General features: G+C 48.7%; 1 protein-coding gene and 1 pseudogene across 1 annotated transcript; both read right to left on the bottom strand.

Moving 5' to 3' along the window:
* Positions 1-2,371: 2,371 nt before the first annotated feature.
* LOC104661573 lies at positions 2,372-2,626 on the bottom strand (annotated as a pseudogene).
* A 6,294-nt stretch (positions 2,627-8,920) lies between these two features.
* Positions 8,921-9,251, bottom strand: LOC104661597 (filamin-B-like; the record flags this gene model as incomplete). The annotated part of the gene is given in 2 exon segments (XM_010362288.1): positions 8,921-9,016; positions 9,018-9,251. Coding segments are annotated over 2 exon segments (330 nt in total), but the record flags the coding sequence as incomplete, so codon positions are not given.
* Between the last annotated feature and the right edge of the window lie 8,483 nt (positions 9,252-17,734).

Below are 17,734 nucleotides of genomic sequence, written 5' to 3'. Positions count from 1 at the left end.
CTTTAAATTCACGATAAATGTCTTATTTACTTCCTATCTCTGACAGAAAAGTCAATGTTAAATTTTTCTTTTTTTTTTTTTTTTTTTTTTTGAGACGGAGTCTTGCTCTGTCGCCCAGGCTGGAGTGCAGTGGCCGGATCTCAGCTCACTGCAAGCTCCGCCTCCCGGGTTCACGCCATTCTCCTGCCTCAGCCTCCCGAGTAGCTGGGACTATAGGCGCCCGCCACCTCGCCCGGCTAGTTTTTTTGTGTTTTTTAGTAGAGACGGAGTTTCACCGGGTTAGCCAGGATGGTCTCGATCTCCTGACCTCGTGATCTGCCCGTCTCGGCCTCCCAAAGTGCTGGGATTACAGGCTTGAGCCACCGCGCCCGGCCAAATTTTTCTTTTTTGAGACAGGGTCTTGCTATGTTGCCCAAGCTGGTCTTGAACTCCTGGGCTCAAGTGATCCTCCCAAAATGCTGTGATTAAAGGTGTGACCACTACACCCAGCTTCAATTAACATGTATATCAGATATTGGGCCGGATATGTTGGCTCACACCTGTAATCCCAGCACTTTGGGAGGCTGAGGTGGGCAGATCACGAGGTCAGGAGTTCTAGACCAGCCTGACCGAGATGGTGAAACCCCATCTCTACTAGAGATACAGAAACTGGCCGAGCGTGGTGGTGCGCATCTGTAGTCCCAGCTAATCGGGAGGCTGAGGCAGGAGAATAGCTTGAGCCAGGGAGGCAGAGGTTGCGGTGAGCCAAGATTGCACCATTGCACTCCAGCCTGGGCGACAGAGTGAGACTCTATCTCAGTAAATAAATAAATGAGGCCGGGCGCGGTGGCTCAAGCCTGTAATCCCAGCACTTTGGGAGGACGAGACGGGCGGATCACGAGGTCAGGAGATCAAGACCATCCTGGCTAACACGGTGAAACCCCTACTCTACTAAAAAATACCAAAAAACTAGCCAGGCGAGGTGGCAGGCGCCTGTAGTCCCAGCTACTCCGGAGGCTGAGGCAGGAGAATGGCGGGAACCCAGGAGGCAGAGCTTGCAGTGAGCTGAGATCCGGCCACTGCACTCCAGCCCCGGCGATAGAGCGAGACTCCGTCTCAAAAATAAATAAATAAATAAATAAACAAACAAAAATGTATATCAGATATTGATTTTTTTTTTTTTTTTTTTTTTTTTTTGAGACAGAGTCTCACTCTGTCACCTAGGCTGGAGAGCAGTGGTACAATCTCGGCTTACTGCAACCTCTACTTCCCAGGTTCCAGCGATTCTCCTGCCTCAGCCTCCTGGGTAACTGAGATTACAGATGTGCACCACCACACCTGGCTAATTTTTTTAGTAGAGACAAGGTTTCCCTATGTTGGCCAGGCTGGTCTTGAACTCCTGACCTCATGATCTGCCTGCCTTGGCCTCCCACAGTGCTGGGATTAGAGGCATGAGCCACGGCACCCAGCTCAGATATCCAGGTATTTAGTTAGTTACTTTTAATTTACTTATTTAATTTTTTTTTTTTTGAGATGGAGTCTTACTCTGTCACCCAGGCTGGAGTGCAGTGGCACGATCTCGGCTCACTGCAACCTCCACCTCCCGAGTTCAAGCAATTCGCTGCCTCAGCCTCCTGAGTAGCTGGGATTACAGGCGCCCGCCATTACACCTGGCTAATTTTTTGTGTTTTTAGTAGAGACAGGATTTCACCATCTTGGCCAGGCTGGTCTTGAACTCCTGACCTCGTGATCCACCCGCCTTGGACTCCCAAAGTGCTGGGATTACAGGCGTGTGCACTGTGCCAGGAATTTATATTTATTTATTTATTTTATTTATATATATTTTTTTGAGACGGAGTCTCACACTGTTGCCTGGGCTGGAGTGCAATGGCACAATCTCGGCTCACCACAACCTCCGCCTCCCAGGTTCAAGCGATTCTCCTGCCTCAGCGTCCCAAGTAGCTGGGATTACAGGCACCCGCCACCACGCCTGGCTAATTTTTTGTATTTTTTTTTTAGTAGAGATGGGATTTCACTATGTTGGCCAGGCTGGTCTCAAACACCTGACCTCGTGATCCACCCGCCTCGGCCTCCCAAAGTGCTGTTACAGGTGTGAGCCACCACGCCTGGCCCCAGAATTTATTTTTTAAAGACGAGGTCTCATTTTGTTGGCCAGTTTTGTCTTGAACCCCTGGCCTCAAGCAATCTTCCTGCCTCGGCCTCCCAAAGTGCTAGAGTTACAGTTACAGGCCTGAGCCACTGTGCCTGGCCTAGATCAGATATTTAATGCAATTTTTCTTTCTCTTTCTTTTTTTTTTTTGGGTGGGGAGAGGTTGGTTTTCACGTTTTTAGTGGGAGCCATGGGAGGGTCCTCCTCTGTCAGTGGAGGTGCTCACAATTTCTTCAACCACTCCAAACTGGGGCCTTGGGGGTCCTGGGGGTGGCTGGGCACGTGGGGCATGTTCCCGTCGTCGCAGACAGGCACTGGGTAGTTGTAGGGCATTGCCTCATTGATCATGGTGGAGTACTTGGTGTAGGGGCTAAGTGGGGGTAGAATTACAGCGAGGCTCCAGATGATGAAGGACCCGACCAGCACTGGCTCCCTGGCCCAGGAAATCTTGAGGAAAATGCTGAGTCTCGTGGCCATCTTGGTCTCGGTGGTGGCGACAGTGGCCTTTTTTTTTTTTTTCGAGATTGAATCTTGCTCTGTCATCCAGGCTGGAGTGCAGTAGCGTGATCTCGGCTCACTGCAACCTCTGCCTCCCAGGTTCAAGCGATTCCCCTGCCTCAGGCTCCTGAGTAGCTGGGATTATAGGCGCGTGCCACCACACCCAGCTAATTTTTGTATGTTTAGTAGAGATGGGGTTTCACCATGTTGGCCAGGCTACTCTCGAGCTCCTGACCTCGTGATCTGCCTGCCTAGGCCTCCCAAAGTGCTGGGATTACAGGCGTGAGCCATCACGCCTGGCCTCTTTTTCTTTTTTTCTTTTTTTTTTGAGATAGGATCTCAATCTGTCGCCCAGGCTGGAGTGCAGTGGCGCAATCAAAGCTCACTGCAGCCTCAAATTCCTGGGTTCAAGCAATCCTCCAAATTTGGCCTCACCAGCATCTGGGCCTACAGGTCTGCACCACCAGGCCCAGCCTCTAATTTTTTTTTTTTTTTTTTTGAGACAAGAGTCTCGATCTGTCGCCCAGGCTGGAGTGCAGTGGTGCTGTCTTGCCTCACTGCAAGCTCCACCTCCCGGGTTCACGCCATTCTCCTGCCTCAGCCTCTGGAGTAGCTGGGACTACAGGCGCCCACCACCAGGCCCGGCTAGTTTTTTGTATTTTTAGTAGAGACAAGGTTTCACCGTGTTAGCCAGGATGGTCTCGATCTTCTGACCACATGATCTGCCCACCTCGGCCTCCCAAAGTGCTGGGATTACAGGCGTGAACCACTGTGCCCAGCCTGTAAAGATGGGGTTTCACCGTGTTAGCCAGGATGGTCTCAATCTCCGGACCTCATGATCTGCCTGCCTCAGCCTCCCAAAGTGCTGGGATAAAAGGTGTGAGCCACCGTGCCCGGCCTCTATTTGGGTTTCTAAAAAAGAAAGAGGGCCAGGCAGTGGCTCATTCCTGTAATGCCAGCACTTTGGGAGGCTGAGGCAGGAGGATCACTTAATAACATAGTGAGACCCTATCTCTACAAAAAAATTAAAAATTCGCTGGGTTTGGTGGTATGTGACTGTGGTCCCAGCTACTTGGGAGGCTGAGTCGGGGGTGGGGTGGGGGTTACTACCCAAAAGGTCAAGGCTGCAGTGAGCTATGACTGCCCCACTGTACTTCAGCCTGAACAGAGTGAGACCCTGTAGCAAAAAAAAAAAAAAAAAGAATAAAAAAAAGAGAAGGAGGACAGTTAGGGATAATATATGTATGTTTACTTATGCATAAAATATCTCTGGAAGAAGAAAAACAATTCATAGCCTATTTCTGAGGAAGGAATCTGGGGAACTTGGGATCAAGGATTGAAGGAAATTCACTTTTTCTAGATCCTTTTATATTTTAATTTTTCATCATGTGCCTATAATGACCAATTTAAAAGCAAACTGACTCCTACAAAGCACCACAGCACAGTAGGTGAGGAGGGTACTATACAGGGTAAGACCAGTCACAGGGGAAGAGTGATTAGTTTTGCAGTGAGTAGGCTGGGTCAGCCTTCACTGAGGCATTGACTTTTTTTTTTTTTTTTTTTTTTTTTTGAGATAGGGTCTCACCCTGTCACCCAGGCTGGAGTACAGTGGCACAATCTCTGCTCACCACAGCCTCAATCTCTTGGGTTCAGAAGATCATCCCACCTCAGCCTCCCCAGCAGCTCACACCACCATGCCCCAGTAATTTTTGTTTTTTGTAGAGACGGGGTCTCATCACATTGCCCAGGCTGGTCTCAAACTCCTGGGCTCAAGCAATCCTCCTGCCCCACCCTCCCAAAGTGCTGGCATTACAGGCACGCGCAGCTGTGCCCAGCGAGGAGTTGACATTTCAACTGAACGAATGAAGCATTTCTCAGTACAAAAACTGCACGAACAGAAGAGAGTAAGCTTGACCCAGAGCCCGTCCTGGCCAGGCACTTTAGCTGGGTTCTTGTATGTATGTATTTATATTTTAGAGACAGGATCTTGCTCTGTTGCCCAGGCTTCTTGAGTGCAGTGGTGCAATCATAGCTCACTGTAACATCGAACTCCTGGCCTCAAGCAGTCCTCCCGCCTCAGCCTCCCAAAGTGCTGGGACCACAGATGTATGCCACTGCCCTACCTAGGTCCCTATAGAAGGGCAAGGGAGGAAGAGCAGGCAAGGCCCTCCCCTCAGGAGCACTCTGACCTGGGGAGCAGTGTGGAGGGATGGTGAGAGTGCAGCTCGGGCCAGACCCAGGCCCCACCTCTAACCTGCTGCACATCTTTGTGCAAATTAGGAAAAGGCATCCGTTACTCTAGGCAGAAACCCACCCCCTACCCTGCCCCCCAGGGCCCAAAGCTTGGGAAGGAGAGCAGGAGCTGAATTTTACTCCACCGCATTTCAACTCTGGACAGAGAATTTCATGCAGGACGAAATGGTCACACGCCTAAGCAGAGGCCCTGAGGTATGAGACAACCTGCTATTTCACATCACTCAAAACAACAGGCGTGGGGTTGCTCACACCTCTTAATCACAGCAATTTGGGAAGCAAAAGCATGTGGATTTCTTGAGTCCAGCAGTTCAAGACCCCAGGTTGATCTTGAACATGGCGAAACCAAGTCTCTACAAAAAATACAAAAATTCGCCAGGCTTGGTGGTGCACGCCTGTGGTCCCAGCTACTCGGGAGGCTGAGGTAGGAGGATCTTTTGAGCCCCGGAGGCAGAGGTTGCAACAAGTGGAGATTGCACCAATGCACTCCAGCCTGGAGAACAGAGCAAGAACTGTCTCAAAAAAAAAAACAACTTCTGGGAATATTAAATGACATTTCCATCTGCAAATTACCCTTAACTGGGCCTAGAACATAGTAGGCATGAATAAATGACCTTTTCTCTCTCACTCGTCCCTCAAGATGTACTGCTTCAAAGAGAAATAATTGCTTTATTATCTTCTTGGGCAGTGCCCAGGACAGGAAGTGCCCCTGTCTGCGTGGGGCCCACTCAGATTTTGTGTCTCTAGGAGAGGTTGTCATGGTAAACAGCCTGGGAAAGTAAATGCTGGGCAGATAATTGGCCTGTGCTAAGAAAAGACCTGCTTGGACCAGCTAGAAAAGAGCAACACAGTGCTGGGTCTGAGGGAAAACTGCAGAAAGTCCCCCTGGAGGCAGGAAAAGGGCCTGGGGCAAGGTATGCAATAGTCACAGCAACAGATGGGAAATTGACCAATCGTTGTGCCAGATCCATCTCCAAACAGGTTAAAGTCCCAGGGAAACAAATTGAGCATCCTGGTACCTGGTTTGCAAAAACATAGTGTGGTCAGGCACAGTGGCTGACACCTGTCATCCCAGGGCTTTGGGAGGCTGAGATGGTGGGGGATATTGCTTGAGCCCAGGAGGTCAAGGCTGTAGTGAGCTATGATTGAACCACTGTACTCCAACCTGGGCCACAGAAGAAAACTCTGTTTCTCAAGGACAAAAACAAAAGTGTGCCGGGCACCGTGGCTCACGCCTGTAATCCCAGTGCTTTGGGAGGCTGAGGCAGGTGCATCACCTGAGGTCAGGAGTTCGAGACCAGCCTGATCAACATGGTGAAATCTTGTCTCTACTAAAAATACAAAAATAAGCCAGGCGTGGTGGCACGTGCCTGTAGTCCCAGCTACTCAGGAGGCTGAGGTGGGAGAATCACTTGAACCCAGGAGGCAGAGGTTGCAGTGAATCGAGATGGTACCACTGCATTCCAGCCTAGGCAACAGGCACTGTCTCAAACAAACAAACAAACAAAACAAAAGTGTAACTTAGGCTGGGCGTGGTGGCTCACACTGTATTCCCAGCACTTTGGGAGGCCGAGGCAGGTGGATCACCTGAGGTCAGCAGTTTGAGACCAGGCTGGCCAACATGGTAAAATCCTGTCTCTACTAAAAATACAAAAAGTTAGCTGTGCATGGTGGCAGGGGCCTGTAATCCCAGCTACTCGGGAGGCTGAGTCAGGAGAATCGCTTGAACCCAGCAGGCGGAAGTTGCAATGAGGCGAGATCGTGCCATTGCACTCCAGCCTGGCAACAAGAGTGAAATTCTGTCTCAAAACAAAAAAAAAAAAGGTGTAACGTAAAGTATCTGTTAACAATTCCATATCGTTTGCCTTTTTCAAGGACTCAGTGCTACAGATTTTCTAGCTCTAAATAGGAGAAGGGAGAAGAGTGAGAGAGAGTATCAGTACAGGGGCTTCAGGACAAATATGCAAAAGAACGAAGAAACTTCTTTATGCTTCAAGCTAAGCTCAGTGGCTCACACCTGTAATCCCAGCACTCTGGGAGGCCAGCGTTGCAGGATCACTTGAGCCCAGGAGTTCAAGATCAGCCTGGGAAACATAGCCAGACCCAGTCTCTACAAAAACTTTAAAAAATTAGGCCGGGCACAGTGGTATACCCCTGTAATCCCAACACTTTGGAAGGCCGAGGCGGGAGGATCACCTGAGGTCAGGAGTTGGAGACCAGCCTGACCAACATGGAGAAACCCTGTCTCTACTTAAAAAATACAAAATTAACCAGGCATGGTGGCCCATGCCCATAATCCCAGCTACTTGGGCAGCTGAGGCAAGAGGATCGCTTGAACCCGGGAGACAGACGTTGGAGTGAGCTGAGATCGTGCCATTGCACTCTATCCTGGGCAATAAGACTCAAACTCCGTCTCAAAAAAATAGAAAATAAAAAAATTAGCTGGGCATGGTGGTACATGCCTGTAGTCCCAGCTACTGGGGAGGCTGAAGAGGCAGGATCATTTGAGCCCAGGAGTTCAAGGCTGCAGTGAGTCGTGATTGTGCCACCACACTTCAGCCTGGGAGACAGAGACTCTGTTTCAAAGAAAAAAAAAAAGAAAGAAAGAAACTTGTTTATGTTTGACCCTGCAAGGAGATTTAAACCCTAACATGCCAAATATGTATGTATACTTTTTTCAGATTAATTTGCAAATATTTCCAGGAAGATACATGTAAAACTACTGAGAAGAGTTCTGACTTTCTCTGTGGGACAGCTAAAACAAAAATTACACATATTTGGCCAGGCATGTGGCTCACGTCTGTAATCCCAGCACTTTGGGAGGCTGAGGCAGGCAGATAACGAGGTCAGGAGTTCAAGACTAGCCTGGCCAACATGGTGAAACCCTGTCTCTACTAAAAATACAAAAATTAGCCAGGTGTGGTGGTGGGTGCCTGTAATCCCAGCTACTCAAGAGGCTGAGGCAGGAGATCACTTGAACACGGGAGGTGGAGGTTGCAGTGAGCCGAGATCACGCCACTGCACTCTAGCCTGGGTGACAGAGTCAGACTCCGTCTTGAAAAAAAAAAAAATTACACATATTTATTTTTTATTTTATTTTATTTTTTTTCGAGACGGAGTCTCTCTTTGTTGCCCAGGCTGGAGTGCAGTGGCACGATCTTGGTTCACTGCAAGCTCCGCCTCCCGGGTTCACGCCATTCTCCTGCCTCAGCCTCCTGAGTCGCTGGGACTACAGGCGCCCGCCACCACACCCAGCTAATTTTTTGTATTTTTAGTAGAGATGGGGTTTCACTGTGTTAGCCAGGATGGTCTCGATCCCCTGACCTCGTGATACGCCTGCCTCAGCCTCCCAAAGTGCTGGGATTACAGGCGTGAGCCACCGAGCCTTGCCTTATTTTTTTTTAGACAGAGTCTTACTCTGTCGCCAGGCTGGAGAGCAATGACATGATCTCGGCTCACTGCAACCTCCACCTCCCGGTTCAAGTGATTCTCCTGCCTCAGCCTCCTGAGTAGCTGGGATTACAGGTACCCACCACCACACCTGGCTAATTTTTTGTATTTTTAGTAGAGATGAGGTTTCGCCATGTTGCCCAGGCTGGTTTCGAACTTCCAAGCTCAGGCAATCTGTCCATCTCAACCTCCCAAAGTGCTGGGATTACAGGCATGAGCCACCACACCCGGCGTACACATATTTTTTAATTTTTTGTTTTGTTTTGTTTTTTTAAGATGGAGTTTCACTCTTGTTGCTCAGGTTAGAGTGTAATGGTGCAGTCCTGGCTCACTGCAACCCCTCTGCCTCCCGGGTTCAAGCGATTCTTCTACCTCAGTTTCCCGAGTAGCTAGGACTACAGGCCTCTGCCACCATGCCCGGCTAATTTTGTATTTTTAGTAAAGATGGGATTTCACGATGTTGGCCAGGCTGGTTTCGAACTGCTGACCTAGTCATCCGCCCGCCTCAGCCTCCCAAAGTGCTGGGATTACAGGTGTGAGCCACTGCGCCCGGCCGTAATTTTAAATTTTCTAGGAGCTACGTTTTTTTTGTTTGTTTGTTTGTTTTGAGAAAACTGTTTTAAGGCACTGTGACATGAAAAGGGCTGCCAGGGATGTGTTCCTCCCCCCACTTCACAGCCAGCACGTAATCACCCCTCTCCTTGACGATGTATGTGACGTTGTATTGCTGGTTGCCTACATGCTTCATGGAGACCTCCTCGTAGGGGGTGGTGGGCCCATGGACCCGGAGCAGCAGCATGTTGGAGCTGGCTTTGCTGCAGTCCACCAGGAAGGAACTCTTCTGGCCCACAAAGGCCTTCAAGAGCCCTGTCCCCTTAGAGGTCACCTTGCTGGAGTCATTTTTTTTTTTTTTTTTTTTTTTTCGAGACAGGTTCTCACTCTGTCACCCAGGCTGGAGTACAGTGGTGGGGATCATGGCTCACTGCAGCCTTGAACTCCTGGGCTCAAACAATTCTCCCACCTCAGCCTCCCAAGAAGCTGGGATTACAGGTGCACATCACCATGCCTGGCTAATTTTTTGTATTTTTAGTAGAGACAGGGTTTTGCTATGCTGCCCAGGCTGGTCTGGAGCTCCTGGACTCAAGCAATCCACCTGCCTCAGCCTCCCAGAGTACTGGGATTACAGGTGTGAGCCACCATGCCCAGCCTTTTTTTTTTTTTTTTCGTACTAAGTCTTCAAAGTCTGGTGGGTGGGTCGCCAAGATGATTCTGCCCAGGGTACACACACCAAGAATGCACAGACACACACACACACGCACACACACACACACCCACACTCCTAAAAGGACATCTCTTGGAATTTCCAATATCGATATTTGTTTCCAACTAAGCAGTTTTCCTGTTGTGTTTATTGGTGTGTGTGTGTGTGCGTGCATGTGTGTGTGCGTGTGTGTGTGTGTGTGTGTGAAAGAATATTGTGACCAGGTGAGGTGGCTCACACCTGTAATCTCAGCACTTGAGGCCGGGAGTTTGAGACCAGCATGGGCAACATCATGAGATGCTGTCTCTACAAAAAAATACAAAATCGTGCCACTGCACTCCAGCCTGGGCAACACAGAGAGACCTTGTCTCAAAAAAAAAAAAAAAAAAAAAGGCCAGGCGCGGTGGCTCAAGCCTGTAATCCCAGCACTTTGGGAGGCTGAGACGGGCGGATCACGAGGTCAGGAGATCGAGATCATCCTGGCGAACACGGTGAAACCCCGTCTCTTCTAAAAAATACAAAAAATTAGCCGGGTGAGGTGGCGGGTGCCTGTAGTCCCAGCCACTCTGGAGGCTGAGGCAGGAGAATGGCGTGAACCTGGGAGGCGGAGCTTGCAGTGAGCTGAGATCCGGCCACTGCACTCCAGCCTGGGCGACAGAGCGAGACTCCGTCTCAAAAAAAAAAAAAAAAAAAAGAATTTTGGGGAGGGATAGCATTAGGAAAAATAACTAATGTTGATGAGTGCAGCAAACCACCAGGGCACGTGTATACCTATGTAACAAACCTGCACAAAAAAAAAAACTAGCCGGGCGAGGTGGCGGGCGCCTATAGTCCCAGCTACTCGGGAGGCTGAGGCAGGAGAATGGCATGAACCCCAAAGGCGGAGCTTGCAGTGAGCTGAGATCCGGCCACTGTACTCCAGTTTGGGCGACAGAGCGAGACTCCGTCTCAAAAACAACAACAACAACAACAACAACAACAAAAAACCTGCACGTTCTGCACATGTACCCCAGAACTTAAAGTATGTATAAATAAATAAGTAAATAAATAAGAATTTTGCCCTCAGCACCGGCTTGCATGGTGAAATAAGAAAGAAGGAAAGTAAGAATTTTGCCCTAAGGCTCCTATCTATTAGCTGTTTAGAAACCAGAGAATTTAGTAACTGTTTTCTTTCTTTAGTGGAAACTTCATAAGAAATTATTTTGGAAAGTTCTGCCTACAAAATTAAAAAGGAAGCCGGGCGCAGTGGCTCACGCCTGTAATCCCAACACTTTGGCGGGCTGAGGCAGGCGGATCACCTGAGGTCAGAAGTGTGAGACCAGCCTGGCCAACATGGTGAAACCCCATCTCTACTAAAAATACAAAAAAATTAGCCATGTGTGGTGGCAGGATCTTGTAATCCCAGCTACTCGGGAGGCAAGGCAGGGCCATTTTTTCCTTTCTGAAGGTAGACTGGATCCTTTTCATTTTTTATCCAAGTGGTCTAAATAACACAAAACCAGTATCTATATTCATTTTCACACAGTCTTAATTTATGACAAATGTACTCATTTTCAGCCATATAGCCTTTTTCCCAACTAAAAGAGCCACATCCCATTCCTAACTTATTGCTATTAATGACACCACAGGCATCAAACTTCAAGGTGACTTGTTTGGGCACCCCTTTTTCTTTTGCTTTGGCTGAAACTTTACTCGTATCATTTATGAATCCCCACCAGTTCTCAGTCCTTAATCTTATTTTAAAAACTGTGGTCATGGAGGCTCAGATGGGTCATAACGCATATCAGGTTGGTCATTTCCTGGGCTACATACCTTGCATAGAATAGCATTATACAAACAAGTTCTTTTTAGAGTTCTGGTACACTTATAATAACCATAAAATAATAGGACTGGAGCAACTTTTTGTCCTACCTCAGTGACTTGATGTATACACTGGGAACAGTCCTCCATGCAGGGAAAATCAGTGGAAGTTTTTACTATGCAAGTCTAAATTATAAGGAAAATGAGTCCCATGATGATTCTCCTCATGCTTCGGCCATGCATAGACTAGTCAGCTTCCGAGTGTGACTGGAGCAGGGCTTGTCGTCCTCCTCAGAGTCACTTTGCAGGGGTTGTCCAGGCTCGGTTTTGCCTCCCAGGTTTCAGCGGCTGCAGGTTTCACATGGATGTGGTGGATCCAGGCTGGGATTCCTTCTACCTTTACAGCCGTGGGGGTGGTCAGGATGACGGTCTGAGGTCCTTTCCACCGTGGCCTCAAAGGGGCTACATTCCAGTCCTTGATCCACACGCGATCACCTGGAGAGAATAAGCTGATGGGACACCTCTCATTTACCCAAGTTGAGATTGTTTGTGTAATTTTTCCTAAAGCCTGTAGCTGTCGCTGTAATTCAATTTCACCTAACTCTCAGGGAGTGCCTGGAAGCTCCCGTAGTATAGGAGGAGGCCTATGATACAGTATTTCATAAGGGGAGTATCCTGTTTTCTTAGAAGGGGTGCATCTAATTTGAAACAATACCATAGGAAGGGCCTGTATCCACTTTAATCCTGTTTCCTGACATACTTTCCCTAAACTATTTTTGACAGTGTGATTCATTCGCTCCACCTTTCTGGAACTCTGAGGTCGGTAGGCAGCATGTATCTTCCAAGTGATTCCTAATGCCTTTGCTGTCTTCTGTACCAAGTCAGCCACAAATGCCAGCCTATTATCTGAGCCGATTCGTAAAGGCAGTCCAAACCTAGGAATAAGATCTCGAAGAAGCACATGGGTTACCTCGTAGGCCTTTTCGGTTCGTGTTGGATAAATCTCCACCCACCCAGAGTAAGTATACACAAGAACCAGCAAATACTTGTTACCTCCACATTTTGGCATTTCTGTGAAATCCACCTGAAGATCCTCAAAAGGAGCGGCTCCATAAGCTTGTATGCCGGGCAGAACAGTGGGGCCCTGCCTCGCATTGTGTTGTTAGCAAGTAACGCACCGTTGTACTACTGCTTTGTCAAGGGCTGGCAAGTATGAGACGTAGAAGTACCAGCCTAATAATTTTTCAAGTGACTCTTGTCTTAAATGAGTGGTTTCGTGCATGGCCAATACCATTGTGGCTACCAGCAACTGCGGCACAGCTACCCTCCCATCTGGCAGTCTGATCCATCCTCCTTTTATTACTTGCCCCCCTGCTGCGTGGAAGAAGTCTTTTTCTTCCTTGGAATAGGTAGGCACCAGGTCAGGTGTTTGAGGGAGTAAGGGGCTGCTACCGATGCCCGGTAAGGGGTGGATGCTGCTTTTCGAGCTTCTGATTCAGCTCGAGAGTTTCCTAAGGCCACTGAGGTACAGGCTCGCTGGTGTCCCCTGCAGTGCATGACTGCCCACCTTCTGAAGTTTCCACACTGCCTCTAATAATTGTAGAATTTCTTGTTGATATTTTATGTCCTTTCCCCCAGAGTTTAACAGGCCCTTTTCTTTATATAATGCTCTATGCACTTGGAGGATTAGAAAGGCATATCGAGAGTCAGCGTAGATGTTTACAGTCTTACCTTCCCTGAGTTCTAGAGCCCGAGTTAAAGCAATGGGCTCAGCCTTCTGGGCTAAAGTGCCCTGTGGCAACGGTTTGGCTTCAATGACACCATCCAAAGTTACCACCGCATATCCTGCACATCTTTCTCCTTGTGGGTTGATGAAGCTGCTACAGTCCACTTATCACTCCCAGTCTACTGATGCCCATGGCTGGTCTCGAAGGTCAGGTCTGCTAGAATAGACTGAGTCCAACACCTCTACACAGTTATGCTTGGCCGGGCTCTCTGATACTGGGAGCGGGATGGCGGGATTTAGGGTGTTATAGACTTCAATAGTTATGTGGGGATTTTCACATAACAAGCTTTGGTACTTGGTTAATCTAGCATTTGTTAACCAATGATGTCCTTTGGTATTCATCAAAGTTACCACAGCAAGGGGAGCCTTTATATTCAGGTTTTGCCCAAGGGTTATTTTATCTGCTTCTTGTGCTAACAGGGTCGTTGCTGCCAGGGCCCTTAGACATGGGGGCCAGACTTTGGAAACTCCATCTAGTTGTTTTGAGAGGCCACTGGCCTTGGCCAGGGCCCCACAGTCTGGGTTAAAACTCCAACTGCTATTTTTTCTCTTTCTGACACATAGAGTGTAAAGGACTTTGTCAAATCTGGTACTCAGCTGGGGCTGACATAAGTTTTTCCTTTAACTTACAAAAGACTTGCTGTGGTGGAGGCCCCCATTCAAAAGGCTCCTGGTCGCCACCCTTTGTAACCCCGTACAAAGGTTTGGCTAGTACTGCAAAGTTTGGAATCCATAATCTGTAAAACCCCACAGCTCCTAGGAATTCCCTTACTTGCTTTCTGGTTCTAGGTTCTGGTAGGCTGCAGATGACCTGCTTTCTTTCTGACCCCAGGCTGCGCTCCCTTTTCCAAATAGTGAATCCCAGGTAGCATGCCTGCTGTCTGCAGATCTGAGCTTTCTTCTTGGACACCTTATACCCACAGTCCTCCAGGTGCCAAAGCAGGGCATCCGTCCCTTTTGCACACCTGACTGCCATGGAGTGTCCCAGTAGAATGTTGTCCACATACAGGAGCAAGACGCAGCCTAGGTCTTTAGCAGGAAACTTTTGCAGGTCTCGAGCCAGGGCCTCCCCGAAGATAGTAGGGGAGTTCTTGAACCCTTGGGGAAGCTGGGTTCAAGTGTACTGAGTAGTGACACCTGACTCCGGATCTTCCCACTGAAAGGCAAATAGCTTCTGGCTCTCAGGAGCTATTCTGATGCTAAAGAAGGCATCTTTTAAGTCCAGACAGGTAAACCAGCTGTCCTCAGCCGGCAGCAGCCCTAACAATGTGTAAGGGTTAGGAACTGTTGGGCGCAGAGTCACTGTAGCTTGGTTGACCAAGCACAAGTCCTGTACTGGCTGGTGGTCCTTGCTTAGGGACAGGCAGGAGGAGGGTGTTCCATGGAGACTGGCAAGGAACTATAATTCCATAGGCTTTCAAGCGCCTGAGATGAACCTGGATTCCTTCCAGAGCTTCTCTGGGTACCGGATACTGCTTTTGTCTAATTGGTTGGGCCCCAGGCTTAACTTCTATGAGTACGGGCGCTTGGTTGACTGCCAGTACCCGAGGATTATCCTCTGCCCATACTCGGGGCCATCGCTTAGCTAGAGCTGGTTTTATCTCTTGGTCTGGCTCGGTTAGAAAAAGTCTCCATTCTTCTTCCTAGGGGACTGTAAGGGTCATGATAACTCCTGTTCCTGGTAACTTTAGCTGTGAAGAGCCCTGTTTTGTAAAGGAGATGGCGGCTCTCAGCTTGCTAAGCAAGTCTCTTCCCAGCAAGGGCAAGGGACAGTCAGGCATGTACAAGAACTGGTGAACTATCTCATGTCCCCCACCGAGCAGGCCCGTGGTAGACAGAAAGCCTGCTTAGTGAAAACTCCTATTGCTCCGAGTATATCAATGGTTTTCTTGGATAAGGGGGTGACCGGGGTGGTCACTACTGAATGTTCAGCACCAGTATCGACCAAAAACTTAATGTCCTAGCCACCAATTGTAATCCTGACCATGGGCTCCTTGGGGGCGCTTGAGCCCAGTCCCCTTCAGTCCAATAGCCCTTCAGCCGGATTGAACAAAGCTCCCTCATCTTTATCTGAGGTCTTTTGTTCCAAGTCACCTTGCTTTTCCTCCTGTTGGGGACACTTATCTTTCCAATGTTCTATTTCCTTACAATAGGCGCATTGGTTATGTTGCAAGCATGGGCGATTAGACTGGGTATTCTTCCCGGAACCCCCTTTCCCTCTCCTTTTGGGGAAATTCCCCTAATGGCTGCGGCAAGTAAGTCAGCGTTTCGCCTAGCCTGGTGTTTGCCTTCCTTACAGCTTTCTCTGCGGTGTGTTGCATGTCTATTCACAAACACTTGATTGGCTATTTCCAGTAACTGAGGTATTCATACCCGCAAACCCAGCCTGTTTCTGCAATTTTCTCCTGATATCTTCTGCACTTTGACTAAGGCCATGTTAGTCATGCACTGATTTTCAGGTCTATCTGGATCAAAAGGAGTCTACATACGGTAAGCTTCATACAGTGTTTCATAGAATTGCACTGGACTTTCCTCTTTTCCTTGGATGACCTCAGAGATCTTATTTACATTTGTAGCCTTTTGAGCCCCTTTCTTTAGACCTTCTATTAATGCCTCATGGTACCGTCTTAGCCTCTCCATGTCTGGTCCCTCGTTCGGGTCCCACTGGGGGTCTGTTCCCAGCAGCTGAATTCTTATATATTCTTGGGGGTTTTGGTAATCGGCTGGGATTTGCTCCTCTAGCCACTTAGTTGCCACCTGGAACACCCTTCACCTTTCATCTGTATTAAAGAGGTACATGAGCAGCTGGTGGCAATCAGCCCAAGTAGGATTATGAGTCTGTATAATAGTTTGGAGCAAGTCAATTTAAGCTTGACGCTTTTCAGTGTAAGATGGAGTATTATTTTTCCAATTGAGGAGGTCAGCAGGGGTGAAAGGTTGATATACAAAGGCACGCCTTTTCACCATGTGTCCATCCTCATCTATCTCAGTATACATCACTGCTCTCTCAGGGGCATTTGGATTCCAGTCTTGGGCCATCAGCGAGCTGCCAAGGGGGGAGTTTCTCCCGTGGCTTCACTTCCTCTTTTGTCTAATCTGGGTGGCTTGGGGTGTGCTTATCTGGTGGAGGTGTAGGTGCTGTGCGCTCAGGAGTGGGGAGCCCTTCCTTTCGATAAGGAAGGGGTACTGCTGGTACCAATTCCTGCCGTGATTCTTCTGGTGTTGGGTCAGACAGGACTTTTGGTGCCGACTTCCCTCAGCAGGTGGAGCAAGAACCTTCCTTAACTAACGTCCCTTTGCTACTAAAAATGCTGCTGCCTGTCCTCTTAACCACTGTGGGGGGTCCAAAACTAGCTGTAACCAGGAGTCTGTATATGGGAAGTGATCTGGGTGCCCTGGCTTACAGGATACCCTGTGCCTACTTTCAAGACAAGGGACCTGTCCAGGTTTCCTTCTGATGACCAACCCACCTCTAATGCTGGCCAGTCTGTCTCACACAAAGTTCTGTTTTCCTGGTGTCATGGTGACTCCATAGTCTCCCTTAAATCCCTTTTTGAAATTTTTCAACGTAGTTCCTAGTGGGGTGGGCTTACTTTGTGCCTGACCCATGTTTCCTCGAGACAAAACACCACGCTAACACCACATGCACACCACAAAACAAAGAACAGGTAAAAAGGGCACACACACACTTTTACAGTTTACACCAAACCAGAATCAAAACCAAAATCAGAGTATCAAGAAATCCAAGCCAGGTCAAAACCAAAACCAAAGTATCAAGCAATCCAAGTCAAGTCAAAAACAAAAACCAAAGTGCCGGTACAGGCACGCCGTGGGTGATCAGGCCACACTTCCACTCAAATGGAGTGGGCAAGTTCCAACGACTAGCCTTACCAAGTTTCAGATGTCCGGACTCCTCAAGTGCCAGTTCCTTCCCGGTGTTCAGTCACTGCATTGATCCTCCATGGGGGCCTGCCATGCACTGCTCTGGCAAGGTGTTCCACCAAGGCAATTGCCTACCTGGGAGCACTCTCAGGATCCAAGTCGCTCAAGCTGGCCGGAGTCCCCTGCAGAGATGTTCCACAGGGCAGCTCTAAGCCGCCTAAGGGACTGCCTCAACCGTCCATTAATCACCTCGCTTCCCGGTCAGGGAACCAAGAAATGTAGCAGGACAAGCCGCAGACAAAACCCCTCAGACATCGAGTTAAAGAAGGAAGCGGTTTATTCAGCCGGGAGACTCCTGTCTCAAGAGCTAAGCTCTCCGAGTGAGCAATTCCTCTCCCTTTCAAGGGCTCACAAGTCTAAGGGGGTCCACTTGAGAGCATCGTGATCGATTGAGCAAGCAGGAGGTACATGACTAGGGGCTGTATGCACTGGTAATTAGATCAGAACAGGACAGGGATTTTCACAGTGCATTTCTATGCAATGTCTGTATCTATAGATAACATAACCGATTAGGTCAGGGGTCGATCTTTAACTACCAGGCCCAGGGTGTGGCGCTGGGCTGTCTGCTTGTGAATTTCATTTCTGCCTTTTGGTT

The sequence above is a fragment of the Rhinopithecus roxellana genome, chromosome 20 (assembly GCF_007565055.1).
Source record: "Rhinopithecus roxellana isolate Shanxi Qingling chromosome 20, ASM756505v1, whole genome shotgun sequence".
Classification (NCBI taxonomy): Eukaryota; Metazoa; Chordata; class Mammalia; order Primates; family Cercopithecidae; genus Rhinopithecus; species Rhinopithecus roxellana.
This window is presented reverse-complemented; position numbering and strand designations above follow the sequence as displayed.